Source organism: Podarcis filfolensis (genome assembly GCF_964270895.1).
Source record: "Podarcis filfolensis genome assembly, chromosome: 18".
In the NCBI taxonomy this organism is placed as follows: domain Eukaryota; kingdom Metazoa; phylum Chordata; class Lepidosauria; order Squamata; family Lacertidae; genus Podarcis; species Podarcis filfolensis.
In genome coordinates, this window is record NC_139622.1 from 2,584,142 (window position 1) to 2,610,236 (window position 26,095).

The window sequence follows — 26,095 nt, forward strand, 5'->3', positions numbered from 1 at the left end:
GCTCTTCCGGGAGGACAGGTTATGCTGATGAGCTCTGTGTGTGTGTCGTTTGTGTGTGTGTGTGTGTTCGTTTGTTCTCCACACCCCACCCTACAGGCACTATTCACCACACAATTTCAAACTCTGCAAAGATGTTCTTCTGAGATATTTTATTTTATTTGAGGAGGCGGGTGCTCTTTTTACTTCCTGTTTGAGAATAACCTCCAGGATTCCACAGAGACTTCTTTCATCCCCAAGATAAGTTACTGCAGGCACACACTCACATGACTCTTCCTGTGTGTCCGGACCTGGGAGGGAGATTCGAATCTGCTGTGTATCCAGAACAGTAGGGACTGGAACCTTGCTACGTTTTTAGAGGAAGGCCTCGTGCAGGGCTCTTTTCTATATTGCACAATGTTAGCTGTGTCCATCCGTTTTGGTTCCTCTGCTCAGCATGCCCCATGTCCAGTCCCTGCCATCTCCAGGTAGGCGAGGTTCTCGCCTGGGCAGCTTCCACCAGTAATTGGTAGGAGACAATACTTGCCATTCTTTGTTCTTCAATACTGAGCAAGATGGACTAGTGGTCTGACTCTGCATCCTGTCTGATTTCAGATTCTAGATCAGTGGATCCCAAACTTGGGTCTCCAGCTGTTGTTGGACTACGAGTCCCATCATCCCTAGCTAGCAGGACCAGTGGTCAAGGATGATGGGCATTGTAGTTCAACAACAGCTGGAGACCCAAGTTTGGATCTAGAACCATGAGGGCTAGAATCTTCTTCTTGTCTTTTAAAGGCAGGAGCCTGAACTCTGTGCTAGCGCATCTGTACCCAAAACCTCCCATGTTCTAATCCTGATTTATATCCAGGTGGGGGCTGAGGAAGACAAACACACACACACACACACACACACACACCCTAAAACTTTGGGCAGTTGCTGCCAAGTGAACAATACAGGGGAGGGGAGGCTGAGCTGAATGAAGCCAGGGCTCTGTGCAAGTCAACTTTCCAACAGCATGAAGGAGAAGCAGCTTGGATGGATGGATGGATAGTAGATAGATAAAAGTTATTTGCGTTGTATTGAGTTTATTATCCACTGCTTAGGGGCTGTTGTAATAAGTGGCACATAAATGGTTGAAAATGAATAATGATGATGATGATAATGATAATATTAAAAATAGAAATACCCACATGAACAATAAATGCTGCAGTAAAAGAAGAAAGAAGAAAAAGCTGCCTGGACAGCTGTTGCAGGGGGTTGGACTATATGACCCACAGGGGTCCCTTCCAATGCAACCATTCTCTTATCCTTCATCCTTCCTCCAACGCCCAACCCCCTGAAAAAGGACTTTAATATTTGGGGGGAATAAGTTCCACTGGACCTGATGGAGGCTTGCTCCCAAGTAAACGTATGTGGTATGTTGACGTTTGAACAAGGGAGGAGGCCCCACCTAAAAAGCGCTGTGGGCAGTAGAAGTGTGTGATTTTGTGCAGAGTTTTTCCTTGCAGTGTCTTCCTTAGATTTGCATACATTTCCCACCATTGTACCCAAAGTGGGGTACCCTGATATTTTCATTTTCAGCTGCTGTTGTTGTTTGCATTGTTTTGAGTTTATTATACGCTGCTGCGTAGAGGCTGCTGCAGTTGAGTGATATATAAATTGTTGAAAATAGTAATAACTCAGTTGGTTAGAGCGCAGTGCTGATAATGCCAAGGTTGCAGGTTTGATCCCCGGACAGCTACATATTCCTGCATGATCCTCAGGGTCTCTTCTAACTTTATACTGTCATACCTCTTGTTGTGTTTGCTTCACATTGCAGCTTTTCAGGTGCGAACATGGCAAACCCTGAAGTGTATACTTCCGGGTTTCGCCGTGCCCGCTCCCTGCGCAGAAGCGTTCTGCACGCTTCACACATGTGCAGAAGCGCTCTATCGCGCTCTGCGCTTGCACAGCGGACTTTTCAGGGTGCGAACGGCACCCCAGAATGGATCGTGTCCGCAACTAGAGGTACCACTGTAATTCTAATAGTTGTTTGCATTGTTTTGAGTTTATTATCCACTGCTTAGGGGCTGTTGTCATTGAGTGGTACATAAACTGTTGAAAATAAATCATTTGCATTGTAGGACCTTTTGGTATATAAAATTGTTGTTGATGATGATGGTGATCATAATAGATATTTGCATTGTTTTGAATTTATTATACTGTACGCTGCTTCGTGGCTGTTGTTAATAAGCGGCATATAAATAATTGAAAATAAATAATGATAATAATGATAATATTAAAAATAGAAATACCCACATGAACAATAAATGCTGCAGTAAAAAAAAAATCTAAAATACAGTAATGCGAATCAATACAGAAAACAAATCCATACACTATTGTAGGTTATATCCAACATTAGCTAGAGAGCAGAGCTATTGAAATGAATGAACTACCTTAAGTTCCTTAATGGGTCTACTCTTAGTTGGATGAAACCCACCTAGAAACATCAAATTGCGTGAGTAGGTAGCTAATAATGAAAGCAACAAAACAGCACTTCAGACAAGTTTTTTCTTGAACCTGGTAGGATGCCATTAATCGCTGAAGCCACATATAGTAATGGTTTGGTTTTTTAAAAATATGTATACTATGTTATGCATTTTGTGGTTTTATGTTGTAAACTACCCTCTGTGATCTTTGGATGAAGGGCGATATATAAATTTAATGAATTTATATAAATCTAAATAATAATCATAATATCTATTGCCATAAGAATAGAAAGTTTCTGTTTGGTAGTCACTGCAATAAATATATAAAGATATTATGCAAAATGATGCAACTTGACCAACAAAATTAGTGCCTTAAAACGAAGCAGGAGGAATGACAATGTTAAATGCAGAAATAAAAAAAAATGTTAGGTGTACAAAACAGGTTCTGCAGAATCTCACAGTTCAGCTGGTTTCAGAAAGTTTTTTAAGGTTCTTCGTCTTTGCCCGCCTGCCTGCCCTTTTTTTCTGTGTGTGTCTGAATGAGAGAGACTTTTCCTCCTTCCGACCCCCTCCATTTTCTTTCCACTACCTGTCTCCGCCTTCTCTTCCTCCTCCTCCTCCTCCTCCCTTCCTTTCTCCCCCCACCCGAACAACAACTTCCCACTCCACAAAATGAAAGCAAATGTGTCACGAAACCAGTTCCGACCGGTTGGTTGCCATGACTTTTTCCAGGATGTGGAAAGGAATTGTTTTTTGGGTTGTTTTTTTTAATCCACATGACCAATGGGATCATGTGACTTTTTTGGCGGCATGGAGGGGGGGAGTTCAACGTCTTATGATGATGCTGTGATAACTGATTATACAAGGGTGACCGTGTGCATTGTGGATGTGTGCGAGAGATTTTTAGTTCGCACGTAGCAGAAGGGGTTAAAACTTGGACGATTCCTTTTCTGTGCAAGAGTGCAGCTCAGGATCCCCAGTGGCTCTCCAGGGTTTCAGATACAAGATCTCTTTTTCTCAGCCGTGTCTGGAAATGCTGGGCATCAAACCAGGAGCTTCTGAACCCAAAATTCGACCACTTCCCAGGCTGAATTTACATCTCGCTGCTGCCTTGGGCATCCATCTGTCTCGAGATGCAATGGAGTCTGCCTCCAGGGGTGAAGCCAGCCCACTGTGTTAGCAGCACTGAAGTCACTTCCCCCCTGGGTGCAAGCCTGGGCCGTGGGTCTGGGGGTCCTGGGCTGCCCAGATGACAAGACCCCCCTCTCAGCCTCGCTGAGGGGTCCAAAGGAAAGCAGAGCAAGACGTTGGGCACCAGCTGGGCTGCAGGAGTTGCCAGAAGGAGGCGGACAAGGCGCCACCTTAGGGACTCCACTCTGGATTTGAGTAGGATTTATTCCTTAGCCTTTTCTTCTCCCAAAGACCTCCAGATGAAGGGTGGTGTATAATCATCATCATCATCATCATCCCACAAGGCAGCAGAGGTTCCGGATCAGAGAAAACATCTTGCACAGTTCGCAAATTGGAGGAGTGGGTGTGCTGGGAAGCTTTCTGCTTGATAGTATTTTGTGGCAGGGAAGTGGGAGTGCTCTCCTTTGTTAAAAGCAGGCTGGTATAGTGGGCCCTCTGTAAGAAGAGGGTGCTGAGATTCCTGCGTTGCAAGGGGTTGGACTAGATGGGCCTTGGGGTCCCTTCCAACTCTACAATTCTGTGATCCAGACTGGACATTCCCTTCTGTAGTCAGGGCTGGAATGTTGCAGACGTCCCAAACCCAGGTATCTCCCAAAGAGAGGGCCTTATTTGCATTGTTTGAAATCGTAAGCTGTTTGTGTCCCCTCTCTACGACTGCCCCCTTCTCCAAACTTGGCATTGGCCTGGTAGAAACTGCTTTCTTCCTCAAGAGTTCATTCCTGCAAAACTTGACACTTTAAAAAGCCACAAGCCGGAGCTGAAAAGTTTTCAAGGAAGCGTACAGTGGTACCTCTGGTTGCGAACAGGATCCGTCCCGGAGGCCTGTTCGCAACATGAAAAGCGCAACCTGAAGCACCGTGCGGGTGTATGGTGCGATTTGGTGCTTGTGTGCATGCGCAAAGTGCAATTTAGTGCTTCTGCGCAATGCGCGAGCGGCAAAACTCGGAAGTAACCCTTTCCGGTACTTCCGGGTTGCCGCGGGACGTAACCTGAAAGAACATAACATGAAGCAAACGTAACATGAGGTATGACTGTACATTGGCCAGTATCTGCATCAACTGCAAGAAAAATGTTTTACCTAAGTTAGTTCCACTTTGAGTAGACCTATTGAAATGAATGGGCTCCACGGTCAGAGGCAATAAACACCTTTAAAAATGGGTTGCTGGGAGTCGTAACTGGGGAGAGTCGGTGTTGTGCTGTAGTCCTGCTTGTGGGATTCCCTTTGGGGCTACTGTGAGGAGAAAAGGATCAGAGTTGGAAGGGACCCTCTAGGATCATCTAGTCCAACCCCCTGCAATACAGGAATATGCATCTATCCCTTATGGGGATTGAACCTGTAACCTTGGTGTTCTCAGCACCACACTGTAACCAACAGATGGCTCCCATCGCAGTTCGAAAGCACGTCCAAGTGCAAGTAGATAAATAGGTACCACTCCGGCAGGAAGGTAAACGGCATTTCCGTGTGCTGCTCTGGTTCGCCAGAAGCAGCTTAGTCCTGCTGGCCACATGACCCGGAAGCTGTATGCCGGCTCCCTCGGCCAGTACAGCGAGATGAGTGCCGCAACCCCAGAGTCGCCCACGACTGGACCTAATGGTCAGGGATCCCTTTACCTTTACTTTTTGTTAATAATAATAATAATAAATTGTATTTATACCCCGCTCTCCCGGGCCAGAGCTGGGCTCAGGGCGGCTAACACCAATAAAATCACAGTAAAACCATAATGGGGGGAGCGGACAATTTAAAATACAGGTTAAAATGCAATTTAATATGCAGCCACATTTTAAAAGTAGCCCATAGATCAAAACCATAAAAGGAGGGAAACATAAGGGTCAGACTGAGTCCAAACCAAAGGCCAGGCGGAACAGCTCTGTCTTGCAGGCCCTGCGGAAAGACGTCAAGTCCTGCAGGGCCCTGGTCTCTTGTGCCAGAGTGTTCCACCAAGTCGGGGCCAGTACTGAAAAGGCCCTGGCCCTAGCTGAGTCCATTGCGACTTGGGAAAGTCAGCCTGGAGACCACCGTTGGTTATCAGCCTAGTGTTGATAATGCCAGTGCTGCAGGTTCAATCCCCATAAGGGGCAGCTGTATATTCCTGCATTGCAGGGGGTTGGACTAGAGGACCCCTAGAACCCCCTCCAACACTATAATTCTAAGAAGGAATAGGACCCTTTGCGTAATGTTTGCAGGGAAAGTGTGCTCTTTCACAAGCTGTGCTATATCTGGCTTGAGCCTCTCAAGTTTAGTGGGTCTCCGTTGAGTTATGGTTTAATTGCATGGGGTCCTATTGGGTCCACAGATCTGGCGTGGTTCTTAAGAAATGGGGAAGGGAAATAACCTCTCTCTCACCTTTTGTCCCCATTTGGAGGAATGATGCATTTTGAATTGTATTAGGCTGCCCTCTAGAGACTCTTCTAAGTATTGCAGAATCCACAGAAACCTCTCCTTGAGACCACTTGCTACAAGTGGGGTGAAAGTTCTGCCAATTGACAACAGCAAGAATTTTATGTTCCCCGCCCATCAAACTGGGTTGCCCCAGGCACTCTGAGCGGCTTCCAGTATATACAAAAACATAATAACACATAGAACATGAATAATAGCAATCAGATCAATATAAAAAGTCACAATAACTTTCAAATGAACAACTTATCAAATAAAGCAATATTCAATAATTCATTAGAATCTACTAATAAACAGTAAGATTAAACATCATCATAATAATACTTATTTCCTTGACATCTGATGGGATGGCATTCCACAGGGTTCCCTGTAGCTTCGTGTCTCACACCAGAAGGCCCTGAGAGCTTGATCTAAGTCTCTGAGCTGAACTAGAAGCTCCTAGTCTCAAGACCTTGAGAGACCTGGGTTCGAATCCCCACTCTGCCTTGCAACTTGGGCTACTCACACTCAGTTTACCCTGCCTCACAGGCATGCCATGAGGAGTGCTTGTACGTGTGGCAAGAACCATACCCACCATCTCGATCTCCTTGAAGGAGATGTACATTTGGTAATAAATGAATAAAAATATTGGTGTCTCCCCTCCAAAGACCAGTCCGCATGTTTGGCCAGCCTTCCCAAACCTAGAGCCCCAGCCAACAGCCAGCCGTGATTGACATAGTTATAGTGCAACAACATCTGGGGTCACTGGTGCCCCATCCCTGCTCTCAGAAGGAGCATTCTGTACTGCAGTAGTTCTCCAAGTGGGCAGTGTCACTGCCTAGCAGGTATAAATAGCTGTCGAAAAGCCAGCATCCCTGGATCAAGTTCATCAATTTTGTCGAAACTAAATAGTTTCAGTTGGATGTTGAATAAATGTGCACCCAGTTGTTGCTGAATTTGATTGTGTTGTCTGCTTCAGTGGGCTGTGCAAACCGCTGTTCTGAACGATGCTTTCTGCAGGGTAGGGGGACTGGGGGTGAGTTTATGGGACCTGGGGGGACAGTGCCCTGAAAAGGTTTGGTAGCAGCTTTATACAAGATGTGGAGGAATGCCTCTGTTTAAAAGAGCCATTCTCTCCTGAGAAAGAGGAATGCCTCTTCCTGCTGCAGGACCGCAAAACCTTTGGCGCTCCATCTCCCAGCAGTCAGCATGACTAGTGGTCAGGGATGATGAAGCGCAGCAGCCTCTCTGAAGGACATACATTGGGGAAGGTGGGGTGTTAATTGAACAACAGCCAGCTGGAACTGTTTCACTGTGTTGTCTTAATTTACTGTTATTTATTCTCTCCTCTTCTCTCTGCTTTTCTTTTTGCGTGTGGGGTGGCTCCTCCAGCGACGTCAAGCGAGAGAGGAGGGTCCCTTCGCCTGATGTAATAGTACTATCGGACAACGAGCCGTCGAGCCCAAGAATGAATGGATTGACGAAAATCCCGTTAAAGGAGACCAGCACAGAGGCGCTGATGGTAAGTCTTTGCCCTTGCTGCCTCTCCTCACTCGATGCATTCAGGCCAGGCAGCTGTGAGCTTTCTGTTTTCATAGCTTCCTCCTGTTCTGTCTTCCGCTGGGACTTTTCCTTGGGTGCAGCGCTGAAACAAGCAATCCCTTTTTGTACATCTCTTCTGCCCCTCATCCATGCACATTTTGCTAAAACTGATTCACCCAGTCACTCCTTGCCTTGACTTCTGCAGCCTCTGGGGCTTTACCTGCAGCCAATCGGAAACCACGCTGGACGTTTGGCTTCTGAAAATCATTAGAAAACTGGAAAAATCACTTCCTTTTTTTTGATTGTTCGGGAACCGAAATGTTCAAGTTTACAGGCTTTCGGCTTCCGAATTTCCACTGTACAGTTTTATTATTGGAAAATAATATCACTAAGAAAGATTAACAATAATAATTGAGATATTTAAAAAGCTAAAATGCAGTAGACTGCAAGCAGATTAAAACTCACACCAGCTTTCTAAATATCTGACTAGGCTTGTCTAAACAAAAAATGTTTTTAGCCGGTGCTGGAAAGGGATTGGTGAAGGTGCCTGCTTCATCGCATAGAATTGTACAGTAGGAAGGGATTCCAAGGGTCACCTAGTCCAACCCCCTGCGATCCAGGAGTCTTTTGCCCAATGTGGGGCTTGAACCCATGAGCCTGAGATTAAGAGTCACATGCCACATGTGACAGTTCCAATCTGCAGGTGCTGTCCCCAAACCACGCCTGCAGGCAAGCAAAACAAAAGGTGACGTTGTCACTGGGCATCCATAATGGCAGGTGATTGACAGGTGAGCAGCCCCACCCACCTGTCAAAGGGGCCCATAGAGCAAGGAAGGGAGGAAGGAGGTCTGGATCCACTCTGCTGGCTGGGGCCGTCCTGCAGCCCTTACCTCCCCATGGCTGCCACCTCTCTTCCCTGTAGACCCCTCCCCAAAACGTCATCCCTTTTGGCAAACCCCCTAACTGGAGAATTAACCCCCTTTCCCTCTTGCAGAAGAGCAGCCCCGAGGAGCGGGAGCAGATGATCAAGCAGCTGAAGGAGGAGCTGCGGTTAGAGGAGGCCAAACTTGTCCTGCTGAAGAAACTGCGGCAGAGTCAGATACAGAAGGAGACGACGGCTCAGAAGGTGAGAACGCTTCGCTTGCTGCCGGCTACTCCGCGGTGGATTGCCAAGGGTGTCCCAAGAATTTCAGGAACCAAACAGTCACATTGACTTTTGAGCCGTCAGGTGGCAACTGAGCATTCTGTTTTGGGGACTGTAACCCTGGTTGAAGGAGCCATTTGGTGCCTAGCTCTTATTTATTTCTAACACTGTAGGCCCATCGAGGGCTCCTTTCCCCTGAGAGACTCTCTTGGCCGCACGCTGCCACTGGGTGCAAAAGCCTTCTGGGTGAACTCACATAGAATAAAGATTGCCCTGCTTCACCCTTGGATGCCCCTGGTTTAAAATATTCCCAAGCTTGCAAGCTACTCCCAATACTTGCAAGCTACTCAGAAGTAAGCTCCACAGAGTGTGATAAACAGTACATTCAAAGACTTATCCCAGTTCCACACACCCCCCCAACAACAGGCAAATAGAGATGTTGTTCTGGAAAGTGTCTTAAAGTAATTCTTTCAGTGGTGGGGTACAGGGATTAAGCCTGAGGACCACACTCCCTTCTGGGGAGGGCCCTGCATGGCCGTGGTGGGTGGGGCTGGGGGCAAAAGTGGGCGGAGCAACATTTCAGTAGGCTAATTTCTAAATGCAGTGGCACACCACCCCTCCCTCTGGAACAAGCATGGGGACCTGTGGCGATTCAGGGTCCACCAGCCTCAAGCTCTCAGCATCCCTAAGAGCTGGCTGTGTGGGGGCTGCTTGAGAATTGAGCCTGACCACATCTGGAGTGGGGGGCCCACAGGGTGCCCCATCCCAGTCTTGGAGCCGCCAACGGCTGTTGAGAAGCCAAACAGAACTTCCCTGTTCAGCAGCAGTCTACCACTTTGCTCTCCGCTTTCAGGCATCCCAGCAAGACATACAGTTGGTTGCTGGGTGTGCTCTATAGAAAATACTGTAGGGACTGAGAAGCCTCCTCCCCCTCTGCCCACCCCCGTCCCTGGACTTGTTACCCTCGAGATGTTCGGCAACGGTTCCTAGTGGCCCCCAGCAGTCAGGGAAGATGGTATACGGCAGATGGGAAATCCAGCTATGTTACTGCATTGTAATTTTAAATTTTATGTTGTAAACTTTTACGCTGTAGACTTTTATAGACTTGCATTGTGTGGTTTTACAGGGAAGCTTTTCTGCTGTTCGTTGTGAAGGCCTTTGGCTATATATATATATATATAGCCTATATATATATATATATATATATATATATATATATATATATATGGATGTGGATAAAGATATAGATATAGATACATACATTAAAAATTGATGGATTATTTGAATGCACTGCCGTTTAGGGTATACAAATCTGAGCTAGACAGACTATGGTCTGATTCAATACAAGGCAGTTTCTGTATCCCCAGGACACAGGAAGAGAGAGTGTTGGGTATGGGCAGGTGGAGAAGCCAACTACCGCAACACTCCCAAGGATTTTCAGTTGTCTGTTCCCTAATTGATCTCTCTTTGATCTCTCTCCCCCGATCCCCTGCAACGTGCCCCTTTTGGCTGATGCTCCTTGTAGCCCACCGGCTCCTCAGGAAATGCCGTGGCGACTCCCCCACCGTTGGTGCGAGGGACGCAGAGCATCGCCTCCAGCAAGTCAGCCCTCCTCCAGGTCAGTAAACACAAGGGAGCCGTCCGCACACGGCAGAACTGGAAGCAAAGCTGTGTGTGCATTTTGGGTGGGGAGTGAGGAGGTTAAGGAGGGGAATGCAGTTTGTTGGCCCGAATGCTCTGGCAGAGCCATCCCAGCAGATGAGACCTCTTGCAAGTTGGTTCAGACCAGCAAATATGCAGCCTTGCTTGAACCGTAGGCAGGTCAGTTTCTGCGCTGTTTGTTGGGGGGACTGGGGAGCAGATCTTGCTAACGCTAACAGAACAGTGCAAGTTTGCAAGTCTGACAGATATCCAAAGCTGTTCAACAGCAAGGGAACCAAAACCTACACTGGTGCTCCCAAGTATATATTTTTTTCCTGAATTACAAAGCCGCCACATTTCACTCCTTCCCTCAAAATGTTAAAATGTGCTTCTTCTTTTTAAGCACCCAGCGGTTAAGAATTAGACACCTTCTCTCTGCATTGGGATTGGCTGAGTCTCCTCAGATGTAGCCCAGTACAGGGAGTCTCCTGCAGAAGCTGAAGGCGGCTAAGGCCAGGGGAGTTGCTTATTCAGAAACACAACAGGAAGAAGCCTCTGCTGGGTTCAGTCCAGTGGAAAGACCCCCCAGAGGCTGACTCTTGGGACCTTAAGTCTCCCCCAGCCACTCACCCCCAGGTGGGCAACAGGCACCCTACTTGGAGGTTCTGGGGCAAGAAAGACATCATCCCCCACCCCAAGCAAATCTATTTATTTGTTGCATTTATATCCCCCCTTTTTCTCCATGGAACTCAAGGCGGCTTGCATGATTCTCCCTCTCCTTCTTTAATCCCCTGACAACAACCCTGTGATTGTGCCTTGTCAGCGACCATGTGATGAGGGCCAGTGTGGTGTGGTTAGAGCAGGGTTTCCCAAACTTGGGTCTCCGGCTGTTTTTGGTCCTGCTAGCTAGGGATGAAGGGGGTTGTAGTCCAACAACAGCTGGAGACTCAAGTTTGGGAAACCCTGGTCTTCCCCAGATCCTAGCCCGACTCTAACCACTACACCACACTGGCCCTAACGCTCTTCTTTAGTCCGTTTTGGAAATCACTGGTCTGTTTTCAGGACCTCCTGAAGAATATAGCAAAGATTCTGGTGACAAATGATGCATCGGTGGGTGGGGTGCTTATAGAACGGACTTCCTCCTTCACTTCCTTTGTCTTCTCGTGCCATACAGAATTCCTCGCGTATTCCCGGGACTGTTATTCCTCCCCCCTTGATCCGCGGAGGGCAGCAGGCATCTTCGAAGCTGGGCTCTCAGCAGAACACGCAGATAGTCATGCCTCCTCTGGTGAGAGGAGCACAGGTGAGCTGCTTTTCCCCACCTTGTGCTTTCCGTTTTCTTTCTGCCCCCACAGCCTCAGCTTGAAGGGCTCAGTTGGGGCTGCAGCTCAGGGCCAGAGCATGCACCCTGCAGGCAGAAGGTCCTGGGTTCAGTCTACGGCAGCTTCTCCAAGAAGGGACCCCTGTCTGAAACCCTGGGGGAGCCACGGTCTGTCAGGGTAGAGGAGAGCTTTCCAAACTTTGTGTCGCAACACCTTAGTGTGTCGGCTGCAGTGTGTGGGTGTGTTGCACAAACATTCCCTGCACTCCTCCTGGGGCTGCAAAAGGGCTTAGTTTAACCTCCAGTTTACTAGTGAAACTGAATGGCTGTGTCGCGAAATGATGCATGTCTAAAAAGCGTGTCACCAACATGAAGGGTTTGGAAAGCTCTGGTGTAGAGAGTGTTGAGTTAGATGGAGCACAGTGCTGATAGTGCCAGGGTTGCAGATTTGATCCCTGTATGGAACAGCTTGCATATTCCTGCCTTGCAGGGGGTTGAACTAGACTAGGTGGCCCTCAGCATCCCTTCCAACTCCGCAGGTCTGTGATTCTGTAGTGGGCTCCTGCTTTAAGTGGCGCTTAATTCAGACATCGGGATGCATCAGCTGCTAGCCCTACTCAGAGGACACCCATTAAAATCCCTGCATTACAGGGAGTTGGACTAGATAACCCTGGTGGGTCTCTTCCAGCTCTATGTTTCCATGAAATCAAAGGACATGGATAACTCCATGCTCTTAAATCTTGGTGGAATTCAGTTGGGTGTTTCGTTATGACTGGGAGTTTGGCAGATGGGGAAAGGCTGAAATGTCAGCTTCCAACCTTGTGGTGTGGCCCAGTTGTCCCCTGGAGAGCCAGTGGTGAGAGGGTCACTTCAGGACCCAGGAGAGACCAGGTTGCAAATCCCACTTGGCCATGAAGCTCCCTGGGCACTCCCTGGCGGGGGGCGGGGAGGCAGACACTGCCTATCTCAACCTAACCAACCTATAGAATCATAGAATGGTAGAGTTGGAAGGGACCCGAGGGTCATCTAGTCCAACCCCCTGCAATGCAGAAATCTCTGCCTCAGCATCCATGGCAGAGGGCCACCCAAGCTCTGCTTGGAAACCTCCATAGGGAGTCTGCTCCACTGTTGGAACAACTCTCACTGTCAGAAAGTTCCTCCTGAAATTTAGTTGGAATCTCCTTTCTTGTAACTTGAAGCCATGGGTTCGAGTCCTACCCTCCAGAGCAGGAGAAAACAAGTTTGTTCCTTCATCCATGTGACAGCCCTTCAGATATTTGAAGATGGCTCTCCTGTCTCCTCTCAGTCAACCTGGCAGGGTTGTTGTTTTGATTCAGTGAGGGCGTGAACCATGTAGTCCACCTTGAGCTCCCTGAGGAAAAGCTGGGATATAAGTGGAGGATCAGTTTTTCTGCCATTTCTTGTCTTCAAAGGGAAAAAGAAGTTAATATTCTTGCTCTCTTATTCCCCCCTCCTTTCTGCATCTCCCCCATTGCGCCATCTTCCTCTCTGCCTTCTTCCCCCTTGGCTGTCACCCTCCGCTCCCCCTCTTCTAAAATTTCTCTTCCATCCCCCCTCGGATCCCATCTATATCAGCCCATCTCTGTGTCTCCCCAGCAAATCCACAACATCCGCCAGCACTCCAGCTCGGGGCCCCCTCCCCTGCTCCTGGCCCCGCGGGCCTCCGTCCCCAGCGTGCAGATCCAGGGCCAGCGCATCATTCAGCAGGGCCTCATCCGCGTCGCCAACGTCCCCAATGCAAGCCTCCTGGTCAACATCCCACAGGTGAGGAGCTGCAAGAGCGGGGGGGCAGGCAGGCGCCACCCCAGAGGCAGCAGCCAGGTGGTACTAGCTGGAGTCTCATTTATACGTTATATAACTCGTGTTTTAACACAGCTGCAGTGGTTGCCAGTTCACTTCCGTGTCCAGTTCGTTTTTTGGGGTTTTTTTAATATATCTTTATTAATTTAAAATAAATACATTTATGAAAAACAGACGTACATACAGGTAAACAAACATTCAATCAAACAAACAAGTAACAGAAAAATCAAACAAACCACCACACTATAAGATATAAGAAGATTAATATAATTATCATCATATATACTCCTGGTATTGAACACAATTATAAAATTTATAGAAAAGAAGTTTAAAACTGACTTCCAATTTATCTCACTGTACTTTGTCTATCCATTACTTTATACCGCACAGTTACATATTTCTTATGTAATTTCTTTTTACCTCCCTACAAACTTACATTTATACAATATAGGGATCAGTCTAATTCTGCCAAGCTGTTTCCTTTTATTCCATAGTTTTCTAAATATTCTTTAAAGATTCTCCAATCCTTAAGGGCTTTTTGTTTTGGTTGACCTCTTACTCTTCCTGTCGTTTTCGCTAGCTGCAGATATTCTACCATTAGGATTTGCCAATCTTCCGTGTTGGGTATTGTTGTGTTTTTCCAATTTCTTGCTACTAAAATTCTGGCCACTTTCCGTGTCCAGTTTGAAGTTGCACATGTTTTTAGAATGTTGGATTATTTGATTGTTTGATTATTTGATGTTAGCCGCCCTGAGCCCGGCTTCGGCTGGGGAGGGCGGGATATAAATAAAAAAATTATTATTATTATTATTATTATTATTATTATTATTATTATTATTATGTTGGTGTTCAAAGCCCTGAACAACTCAGGCCCCCAAAGTCTGAAAGGCAGCCTCCTTCTCTGCAGACCCCCTTGGGTGCTGAGATCAGCAGAGTGGCGATTTCTCTGACTTCAGATGCTTGGGGGGGGGGGCGTTGGTGGAAGGAGAGGTCTTCTGTGCAGCAGATCCTAAGCCTTCAAAATCTCCCCAGAGATTTTGGCACCTTCGCTAAACAGATTTTGGCAAATGTTGAAGACACGTTGTTGTTTATTTAAATTTGTATGCCGCCCTATACCCGCAGGTCTCAGGGCAGTTCACGAGATAAAACCACAATATAAAAACCACAAAATGCATAATGAAAATTAAAACAGGAACAGCACAATAATCCCCCTCCCCTCCCCGGGCATTGGATGTCAATCAGCCAAAGGCCTGGTTAAAAGAAAAGTTTTTGCCTGGCGCCTAATAGTGTATAATGAAGGCCCCAGGCAAACGTCCCTGGGGGGAGAGCATTCCACAGACAGGGAGCCACTGCAGAAAAGGCCCTGTTATTGTGTTGCCACCCTCTGGACCTCTTGAGGAGGAGGCACACAAAGAAGGGCCTCAGAAGGTGATCTCAGGGTCCAGGCAGGTTCATATGGAGAGAGGCCACGGGTCCTTGAGATATTGTGGTCCTGAGTCGTTTAAGGCTTTATAGGTCAAAACCAGCACTTTGGATTGGGACTGGAAACTAATTGGTAGTGAGTGCAGTCAGACCAGGATAATAATAATAATAATAATAATAATAATAATAATAATAATAATAATAAATTATTTATACCCCATCCATCTGGCTGGGTTTCCGCAGCCACTCTGGGCGGCTCACCACAGAATTAATGATAATGACAAAAAAGCAATAAAACATCAGGCATTAAAAATTTCCCTAAACAGGGCTGCCTTCAGATATCTTCTAAAAGTCAGATAGTTGTTTATCTCCTTGAAATCTGATGAGAGGGCATTCCACAGGACAGGCGCCACCACCGAGAAGGCCCTCTGCCTGGTTCCCTGTAACCTCACTGATGGCAGGGAGGTGGACCTCAGGCTGAACGATGGGAGTGGAGATGCTCCTTCAATATGCTCAAACCGTCTTACCCTGATGAGCAACCTGGCTACTGAATTCCGAGGGGTATATTTTCAGAACCTGCCTTATTTTTGTGACTGCAAAGGCTGTTTTAAAGTCTTAAACCAGGCCTTTGACCATTAAACAATCTATGACCTTTTTTTTATTTTTATTTTTTTATAAGATTTTTATTAAAGTTTTACAAAAAAGAAAAATAGAAATTCACAGAATAAAAAACCATAAATTACAGAAAAAAGAAACACACAAAAGAAAAAAAAATACAAAAGAAAAACACAACTAATTAAGAAAAATTACATTTAAACAAAGAAAAAATAAAACCATTCCATTTTTCCAGTAACCTCAATTTCATATGCTTATGTTCTTGACCTCCTCACACCTTCCCCTTTTTGTATTCCCATTCAAATATTTAATTCAGCAAATTCTTACCCTTTATCAAATGTTTAAACTTTGTACCATAACCTATACTATATCCCTATTTTTCAACCAATTATCAATACCTTTTTTGCATAATCTTAATAACTTTTATCACTAATTACCACTTATTACCCATCCAAGCACAATTTTAACACTCATTAATTTTATAATATTTCTGAAGATAGTCTTTAAATTTCTTCCAGTCTTCTTCCACCAACTCTTCTCCCAGGTCTCGGATTCTGTCAGTCATTTCCGCCAATTCCATATAGTCTATCAGCTTCATCTGCCATTCTTCCAGAGTGGGTAGCTCTTGTGTCTTCCAATACTTTGCGATGAGAATTCTTGCTGCTGTTGTTGCGTACATAAAGAAATTTCTATCTTTCTTTGGCACCAATTGGCCCACCATGCCCAAGAGAAAGGCCTCTGGCTTCTTAAGGAATGTATATCTAAAGATTTTTTTCATTTCGTTATATATCATCTCCCAGAAAGCCTTAATCTTTGGGCATGTCCACCAAAGGTGAAAGAATGTTCCTTCACTTTCTTTACACTTCCAACATTTGTTGTCAGGCAAATGGTAGATTTTTGCAAGCTTGACTGGTGTCATGTACCACCTGTATATCATTTTCATAATATTCTCTCTTAGGGCATTACATGCCGTAAATTTCATACCTGTGGTCCACAACCGTTCCCAGTCAGCAAACATGATGTTATGACCAACATCTTGCGCCCATTTAATCATAGCAGATTTAACTGTTTCATCCTGCGTATTCCATTTTAGCAGCAAGTTATACATTCTTGAAAGTATTTTAGTTTTGGGTTCTAACAACTCAGTTTCCAATTTTGATTTTTCCACCTGGAAACCTATTTTTTTATCCATGTTATAGGCTTCTCTTATTTGGAAATAGTGCAGCCAATCTCGCACCTTATCTTTTAATTTCTCAAAACTCTGCAATTTCAATTTATCTCCTTCTTGTTCCAGTATTTCCCAATATTTCGGCCATTTGGCCTCCATATTGGACTTTTTAAGTGCCTTTGCCTCCATTGGTGACAACCACCTTGGGGTTTTATTCTCCAATAAGTCTTTATATCTTAACCAGACGTTAAACAATGCTTTCCTGACAATATGGTTTTTAAATGCTTTATGAGCTTTGACCTTGTCGTACCACAGATATGCATGCCACCCAAAGACGTTATTAAAACCTTCTAAATCCAAAATGTCTGTGTTTTCAAGAAGCAGCCATTCTTTCAGCCAGCAAAATGCGGCCGATTCATAATAGAGTTTCAGGTCTGGCAGGGCGAAACCACCTCTTTCTCTTACATCGGTTAGTATTTTAAATTTTATTCTAGGCTTTTTGCCCTGCCAGACAAATCTAGAAATATCCTTCTGCCACTTCTTGAAACAGTCCATCTTGTCCACAATTTGCAAAGATTGAAACAAAAATAACATCCTTGGCAATACATTCATCTTTATAGCCGCAATTCTTCCCAACAAGGAAAGCTTCAAGTTTGACCATATCTCTAGATCTTTCTTCACTTCTAGCCAACATTTCTCATAGTTATCTTTAAACAAGTTTAGGTTCTTAGCAGTCATATTAACCCCCAAATATTTAACCTTCTTTACTATTGTTAGGCCTGTCTCCTTCTGAAACCTGTCTTTCTCAATCGGTGTTAAATTTTTCTCAAGAACTTTTGTTTTAGATTTATTCAGCTTAAAACCAGCCATCTGCCCAAATTCTTGGATCACTTCCAAAACTCTTTTCGAACTAGATTCTGGCTCCTGTAATGTTAAAACTAAGTCATCTGCAAAAGCTTTCAATTTATATTGCTTAGCTCCGACCTGAATGCCTTTTATCAAACGGTCCCTTCTAATCATATTCAATAATACCTCCAGGACTGTGATGAATAACAATGGGGAAATTGGGCAGCCTTGTCGTGTACCTTTCTCTATCTTAAATCCCTCTGTCACCATATTATTCACAATTAATTTAGCCTTTTGTTCTGAGTAAATTGCACTTATACCATTTTCAAACCCTTGACCCACCCCCATCCCCTGAAGATTTTTCTTCATAAAACTCCAAGAAATGTTGTCAAAGGCTTTCTCCGCATCTATAAAGATTAAAACTGCTTTGGTGTTTATATTCACTTGCAACTTCTCCAAGATATTAATTATGTTCCTTGTATTGTCCGACAAGTGTCTACCCGGGAGAAAGCCCGCTTGGTCCTTATGAATCTCTTCCAGTAGTACTTTCTTTAGTCTATTTGCCAAAATGTCCGCAAATATTTTGTAATCCACATTAAGAAGGGATATGGGGCGGTAGTTCTTAAGTTGCGTCTTTTCAGACTCAGTTTTTGGTATAAGTGTAATATAAGCTTCCTGCCACGACTCCGGCGCCTTTTTCCCCTCTAGTATCTCATTGCATACCTCCATTAGTGGTCGAATTAACCAATCTTTCAAAACTCTATAGTATTTGGAGGTTAAGCCGTCTGGTCCTGGAGATTTGCCCAACTGCATATTTTGAATGGCACCCTCCACTTCCTGTTCTGTAATTTTGTCACTCAACATTATCCTCTTTTCTTGAGAGATTTTTTGTAATCCGTTTTTCCTCAGAAATTGGTCTAATTCGACCTCTTTCTGTGGCCCTTGTGTATAAAGTTGTTTGAAAAATCTCTGGAAGCAGTTTCTAATTTCCAATGGGTTCTGTATAATCTTTCCATTTACTTCCAAATTTGTTATGGTATTTAATTTCTGTCTTTTCTTCATCTGCCATGCAAGCAGTTTCCCACATTTGTTAGCCGATTCAAAAGACTTTTGTCTCATCTGTTTAATTTTCCATTCCACTTCCTGATTTGTCATTCTCATATATTGTACTTGATATAACTTAATTTCTCTCAGAATCTCTTGGGATTTTGGTTTCGCTCTTAATCTTTTCTCTCCTTCTTTTATTTTTTCCAAAATTTTATCTTTTTTCTCATTTTGAGTTCTCTTCTTTATTGCATTCTGTTGAATCAAAAACCCTCGCATGACCGCTTTACCTGCGTCCCAGACTGTTCTTTTTTCCACCGTAGTGTTTAAATTTATCTCAAAATAGTCTCTCAATGTTTTTTGGGCCTTCTTAATCACCTCCTGATTTCTAAACAGGGCGTCATTCATCCTCCATCTGAAGGAGCCGATTGGCATTAGTTTCATCTCCATCTTTATTGCATTGTGGTCGGAGCAAGTTTTGGGGCAGATTTCCACTTTTCGAATCTTAGGTGCCAGTCCTCTAGTTATCCATATTTGATCAATTCTTGTCCATGTCATATTGGCTTCAGAGAAGAATGTTCCCTCTCTTCCAAGGGGGTTCTTAGTTCTCCAAGTGTCAATCAAATCCATATTGTCAGTCAATTCAAAGAAAGTTTTGGGTAGTCTTCCATCTTTAGTTACCACCTGTCTTTGTGACTTATCCATGTTAGTAGATACCACTCCATTCATATCTCCCATCAAAATGATGTTATAGTCCATATAGTCCAACAATGTCTCGTGCAATTTCTTAAAAAATTCAGATTTCCCCTCATTTGGTGCAACAATCTATGACCTTTTAAAAGTGGGGAAGGGAGTCTGTTATTACGGTTTTTTTCTGTGATTTTTTAATTACCGTATTTTTTGCCCTATAGGGCGCACTGGCCCATAGGACGCATCTCGGTTTTTTTTGGGGGGGGGGGAATGAATAAAAAAAATTATCCCCCCCCCCAGCCGCGGGGCTGGGGCGGGGGAAGCCCGAGCTTCCCCAGCCCCCAGAACAGGCTGCTATCCGCAAGCTCCCCCGGGCACGCAAGGCTTGCAGATAGCTCCAGGCTCCAGCGAAAGCCTGCATTCGCCCCATAGGACGCACACACATTTCCCCTTCATTTTTGGAGGGGAAAAAGTGTGTCCTATAGGGCGAAAAATACGGTACTACTATGCTATATAACGTTGTACACCACCATAGGATCTTTGGGTAAAGTGCAGTATATAAATGGAATAAATAGAAAATAAAAAAGTGTTTTTGATATTGTAACCTGCTGTAGGACCTTAGGGTGAATGGTAGGCAATAAATGAGGGTGGTTATTGTGATAATATATCATTATTTCATAAATTTTATACTCAGCTTCATTGTTTTTTTAAAAAATGAGTAAAACAAGAAAACTATTTGAATCAATCAATAAGATTATTATTTTAGCCCAGGGTTTCCCAAACTTGGGACTCCAGCTGTTTTTGGCCTACAATTCCCATCATCCCCGATCACGGGTCCTGCTAGCTAGGGATGATGGGAGTTGTAGTCCAAAAACAGCTGGAGACCCAAGTTGGGGAAGCACTGTAATCTAGCCACAGGCCATGACAAGTTTGTAGCTGTAATATTAACAAGATGATGCAGAATATACACCTGCGATATAAACTGACATCCGTGGTGTGGGCAAAAGGAGACACCGGAAAATGAGCTTAATTTCAAATTAAACCTCCCAATCACCAAAGCAGCTTATAGCAATTTTATCTGACTCATTGTTCCCGATCCTTTTTGCAGCCAGTGATCAAATTACTGGTAGCAACTGTCAAAACTTTTAAAAACAAGCAAGCAAGCAATGAGCTATAATTTCAGTGTGACGGCACCAGGGCAGTGCAGTCTGCGTGAATCATAAGAGTCCCAGAATCACAGGGGTTGGAAAGGGACCCGAGGGTCATCTAGTCCAACCCCCTGCCATGCAGGAATCTCAGCTCAACACCACCCCTTTTCTTTCGTTCCCGCTCCCTCAGGCCTCGCCAACTTCGCTCAAAGGTGCGGCCGTGACGGCGGCCCAGGTGAACGCTGCAGCCACTGCCACCAGTGTAGCCTCCATCGTCAACTCCAATGACTCCCCTGCCAGCCGCCAAGCGGCCGCCAAGCTGGCGCTGCGGAAGCAGCTGGAGAAGACGCTGCTGGAGATCCCTCCGCCGAAGCCGCCGGCCCCCGAGATGAACTTCCTGCCCAGCGCGGCCAACAACGAGTTCATCTACCTGGTGGGCTTGGAGGAGGTGGTGCAGAACCTCCTAGAAGCTCAAGGTAAGAAGAGGGACGTGCGCACACATTCTCTCCTCCGTAAAAAAATACCCCAAAGTCCTTCTTAAACCGGAATCCAAGGCTACCTGCACAGCATACGTGCAAAGCAGGGTGATATCCCTTTAAGCAGCTGTGGTGTCCCCCAAGGGATTCTGGGAGCTGTAGTTTGATAAGGGTGCTGAGAGTTGAGACCCCGCCCCCATTTCCCTCCCAGAATTCCCTGCGAAGGTGGAAGGATTGCTAATCCACTTCATTTATTTAGCAAGAATAAGGGTAGGACCTGAACCAATGGATTCAGGTGACTAGAAATGCCACAGCAGGCAGAACAGCCTGAGCCCAAAGAAACCCAGACATTTCCTTTAAAATGTGAAACATGCCCATCTGACATGTTGGGCCTCCAAAAAGAGGACGTGTCTGTCTGGGTTTTCCCGGACTTATGGTAACCCTACAAATGACAATAAAGGAGAGTCCAGCTGAACATTAGGAAGAACTTTCTGAGGGCAAGAGCTGTTCAACAGTAGGACAGACTTTCTCAGAAGGTAGTGGGCTCTCCTTCCTTGAGGCTGTCAAGCAGAGGTTTCTGCCACCCAGGCACCAAATGTCTCCTTGAACCAAGGTTGCAGTTGCCAGAAAGGAATGTCCAGTTACCATTGGGGGGCAAGACGGCTCTAAAGTCTTATTTTTCAAATGTTGGACTGAACGTGATTGATTCTTAGTTAAACGTCTGGCTGGTTCAGATGACAACCTTGAGCTTGGTTAAGAACTTTGAGAACTTAAAGAAGAGAAGACACTTGATCCAGGGGCAGCCCACATATCTATTGGCCCATTCCATCCTGACTGCTCCTGCGCAGTGAGAGCATTAGGGTTCCCGAAATGCATTCTGATTGTGCAAATAAAGTTTAACCGATAGACTTCTACAGGATGTGGTATCAGTGTGCGTAAACCGTCCAAGGATCCCCAGGCATGCACTTCCAGATGGTGGAGAGTCAGGTGCCATCTTCGTGCCTGGGCATCGCAAGCTGGCGAATTTCCAACAGGGCTTGGGAGTTCTTTCCAGCTCTGCAATTCTGTGACCTGCCTGCATCCCACAACTTTGTGCAATGGATAGGTTGGGGGTGGGGAAAGGCTGTCCTGTTTCATTTTTTCTTCTTCTGGGCAGACTTACTCCGTTTCTCCCTCTCCCTGCAGGCAAGGTTTCTGCTGCCCCTTCCTCTCAGGACCCCTACACATGCGTCCAGTGCAAGACGGACTTCACCTGCCGGTGGCGGGAGGAGAAGAGCGGCTCCATCATGTGCGAGACATGCATGTCCTCGAACCAGAAGAAGGCGCTGAAAGCCGAGCACACCAGCCGGCTGAAGGCCGCCTTTGTCAAGGCCCTCCAGCAGGAGCAGGAGATCGAGCAGCGGATACTGCAGCAGGCGGCCTCCCCCGTCCAGACCAAACCCGAGCAGATCGCACAGCAGCATCACTCGCTCAAGCAGGTGGGGACACGGCACTTTCCATTGCTTTGAGTTCATAAGAACCGTAGCTTTGGAAGGGGCCCTGAGGGTCATCTAGCCCAACCCCCTGCAATGTGGCAACAGGCAGCTGTTCCTTACAGGAACTGAACCTGCAACCTTGGCGTTATCAGCAGCATGCTGTATCCAACTTAGCTTTCCATTTAGTTTGGTCTGCAGGCCCAAGGGGAGAGCCATTTCCCCACCTGTGCCGGGTGACAGTGGTATAAATATACAAGATCATTGGCCTACCTGTTGTGAAGGGTGAGGCCTGGAGGAGGAGAGACATGTACTTGGAGCTCTCCTTGGAGGAAAAGGTGGGAAATGTGGTTCCGTGGTCAGGCTGGGCAATAGATTGGTAGATCGTCCAAAACTGGTTTGAAGTCCATATGATAGTGGTTTCATAATTTGTGACCTGGCAATATATCACAAATCATGGTGTGTGTGTGGTGCAAAAATCACAATGTGAAGCCAGCCAATGCCGCTACCTAGCTCCACAATATTTCAGACATTGTGATGTATTGTATATGGTTAGCTGGTAATATATCACGATGTTGCCCAACCCTACTCAGTGGTAGAACCACCTGCCTTGCAAGCAAAAGATCGCAGGTTCAATCTTTGGCGTTTCCAAACAGGGTTGAGAAGGACTTCCTGCCTGAAACCCAGGAGTGCTTTTACCAGTCAGTACAGTGGTACCTCTAGTTACGAACTTAATTTGTTCTGGAGGTCCGTTCTTAACCTGAAACCTGAAACTAGAGGCGTGCTTTCACTAATGGGGCCTCTTGCTGGCGCTGCACCGCCGGCACACGATTTCCATTCTCATCCTGGGGCAAAGTTCTCAACTCGAGGTACCACTGTATAGACAATACTGAGCTCGATGGAGCAGTGGTCTGACTCGGTAGGAGGCAGCTTCCTATGTTCCAAATGTAGTAAAATAAATAATAATAAAATAAGTTTATACAATTTGCAATCAGATGAACAGGGGTGGGTCCAAAAATAGGGAGGGGTGGCTGGGTGTAACGGCTGGCTGGCTAAACCAGGTGAGGGGACTCAATGGGTCTCAAACCCACAGTTAGGGGCTTCTCCTGCATGCGAAGATCGGCTCCGGTGGATGGAGCGGATGAGACCAAGAGGGGGTCCAGTGGTCAAGAAGGCGGTTTCTGTGCATGCTGTGGAGGGAAGTGAGGGGCAGGTGGGGCTCGTCCACCTGGGAAGGGAGCCCATTAAATAGAAGGAAGATCCTAAACCTTTGCTGCCTTGCGGGGTATCTTCGGGAGAAGAAAAGGCTCGGGAGTAAACCCTACACAATTCCGGAGTAGAGTCCCTAAAACAGTTGGATGGTGTCTTGTCCGCCTCCTTCTGGCAACACCTGCAGCCCAGCTGGTGTCCAACATCTTGCTCTGATTTCCTTTGGACCCCCTCAGAGAGGTCAAGAGGGGGGTCTTGTCGTTTGGGCAGCCCAGGACTTTCAGATACACTGCCCAGGCTTGCACCCCAGGGAGCTGCTGCTCACCAGTGGTTTGGTTTCACTGCCGGAGATGCCTACCATTGTCTCTCGAGACAATGCCAGCTACAATATACCGTATTTTTTGCTCTATAAGACGCACCTTTTCCCTCCTAAAAAGTAAGCGGAAATGTGTGTGTGTCTTATGGAGAGAATGCAGGCTGCGCAGCGATCCCTCTTGCTGTTCTGGCTTCTGAGATTCAAAATATTTTTTTTCTTGTTTTCCTCCTCCAAAAACTAGGTGCGTCTTATGGTCTGGTGCGTCTTATAGAGTGAAAAATACGGTAATACACATGTGCACACCTCTCTTGGGTGCCAAGGACCAGGGGAAAGAGCTGTGTCTTCCAGCATGTAGTGGAAGTGCTACGTGCACCTCTGTCATACGGACCGACAGCTTGATTCGGTGTCAGGCAGCTTCCTCTCTGCCTGTTTAAAACAATGAGGGCTGGGATCTTAGCTTTGATTTTAAGAGAATGACCATGACTCCGTGCTTGTAGAAGGTCCTAGGGCTTGGGTAGGCTGAATGTTGCCTGGAGCACCACCACTCAGGGCTGGACCACCTGTTATGCATGCAGAAGGTCCCAGGTCCGATCCACAGTAGGGCGGAGGGACACCTGAGTCTGAAACCCTGGAGAGATGCTGCCGGCCCGTGCAGGAAATACTCCACTAGCCAGCCGCCTGCATCTCCAGTATGAGGCCAACTTCCATCATCCTTACGGATCTAGAACAGTGTTTCCCAAACTTGGGTCTCTGGCTGGTTTTGGACTACAATTCCCATCATCCCCGAGCATGAGGATGATGGGGGTTGTAGTCCAAAAACAGCCAGAGATCCGAGTTTGGGAAACGCTGAATGTTTCCCAGAGTTCTCACATGGGCACAGAGCGGGACTTTTGCTCCGGCCTCTCTCACCTTCCTCCTCTCTTCCCGTTTTCCCAGGCCTCCAGCCAGCTTCCCCGCAGCGCCAGCACCCCCCGCGGAGTGTTGCATGCATTTAGCCCGTCGCCCAAGTTGCAGAACGCCGCCTCCAGTGTGGCCGTGCTTGGCGGCAGGCAAGGTAAGCGTGCTCAGAGACCCGTCGGCAAAGGAAGTGCTTGCACTTGGAAGAAGACTCCCGTCAGCGCAGGTAGACCACTCGCTCTCGAGAACACTCTTAAAAACAAATACTTGCCGTCGCTGCCTGAGCTCCCTTGCCCAGCCAGCAAACAGAGCAAGGCTGGCTCTTTTCTCTTCTCTTTTCTTCTCCTGGGTGAAAAGGGTGCTTCTCTATTCCTTTAATTAGAATTATTAGTTCTTCCTCTCGCTCCTCTTTGGTGCCTTTTGCAAAGCATTCTGGGACTCCAAACCGCCTTGCAGAATTTCCCTCCTGGGACGCTTTCTCTCTCTTTCGGTGGCTTCTCGGGGCCCTGCTTTTAAAACGTTGATTTATGATTGTTTGTGTTTTTTGTAGAGTTGGGAGGAGGCCCAAAGGGTCACGCAGCCCAAACCCCTGCAGTGCAGGAATGCAGTTTTTAATTGCTTGGTTCACATTTGCATATGGATGAAAAGAATCTCATTGTCTTTGGGGAGGCTTGTGGTGGGGGGAGAGGCTGTAGCTCAGAGGCAAAGGGATAATACGACAATTCATCATCATCATCATAATTTATTATTTATACCCCGCCCATCTGGCTGGGCTTCCCCAGCCACTCTGGGCAGCTTCCAACAAAATATTAAAATACAGTAATGCCTCAAACATTAAAAACTTCCCTAAACAGGGCTGCCTTCAGATGTTTTTTAAAAGTCAGGTAGTTGTTTATCTCTTTGACATCTGATGGGAGGGCGTTCTACATGGCAGGTGCCACCACCAAGAAGTCCCTCTGCCTGGTTCCCTGTAACCTCACTTCTTGCAGTGAGGGAACCGCCAGGAGGCCCTTGGTGCTGGACCTCAGTGTCTGGGCAGAAAGATGGGGGTGGAGACGCTCCTTCATGTTAGTGGTTTCTTTAAAAACCACAGACTCAAAAGGTTTGTGCTTTTTCACATTGCCAGCATAAATGAACATATGATTCAGTAACTGATCCTTTTGATACCTTGCATTCTGCCCCCCCCCCATGTTTTTTATAGAATAGTAGAATTGTAGAGCTGAAAAGGACCCCGAGGGTCATCTTGTCCAACACCCCCTGCAATGCAGGAATCTTTCTCGAGGTGGGGCTCAAACCTCCGACCCTGAGGTTAAG

General features: G+C 46.3%; 1 protein-coding gene across 19 annotated transcripts in view; it reads left to right on the top strand.

Annotated features, from left to right (window-relative positions):
• The window catches only part of GATAD2A (GATA zinc finger domain containing 2A), an 82,921-nt gene that overhangs the window by 55,036 nt on the left and 1,790 nt on the right, over positions 1-26,095 (top strand). For 6 of the 19 annotated variants that reach the window (XM_083594598.1, XM_083594592.1, XM_083594583.1 and 3 more), the window contains 8 exons: positions 7,402-7,531; positions 8,546-8,677; positions 10,221-10,313; positions 11,511-11,639; positions 13,254-13,442; positions 20,602-20,887; positions 22,073-22,365; positions 24,821-25,007. In XM_083594598.1, coding sequence (XP_083450724.1) covers positions 7,402-7,531; positions 8,546-8,677; positions 10,221-10,313; positions 11,511-11,639; positions 13,254-13,442; positions 20,602-20,887; positions 22,073-22,365; positions 24,821-25,007 — 1,439 coding nt within the window. Of the gene's footprint in view, positions 1-7,401; positions 7,532-8,545; positions 8,678-10,220; positions 10,314-11,510; positions 11,640-13,253; positions 13,443-20,601; positions 20,888-22,072; positions 23,070-23,242; positions 23,306-24,820; positions 25,008-26,095 lie in introns of those variants that run through there. The other 13 variants (XM_083594586.1, XM_083594590.1, XM_083594589.1 and 10 more) reach the window with 4 other exon arrangements.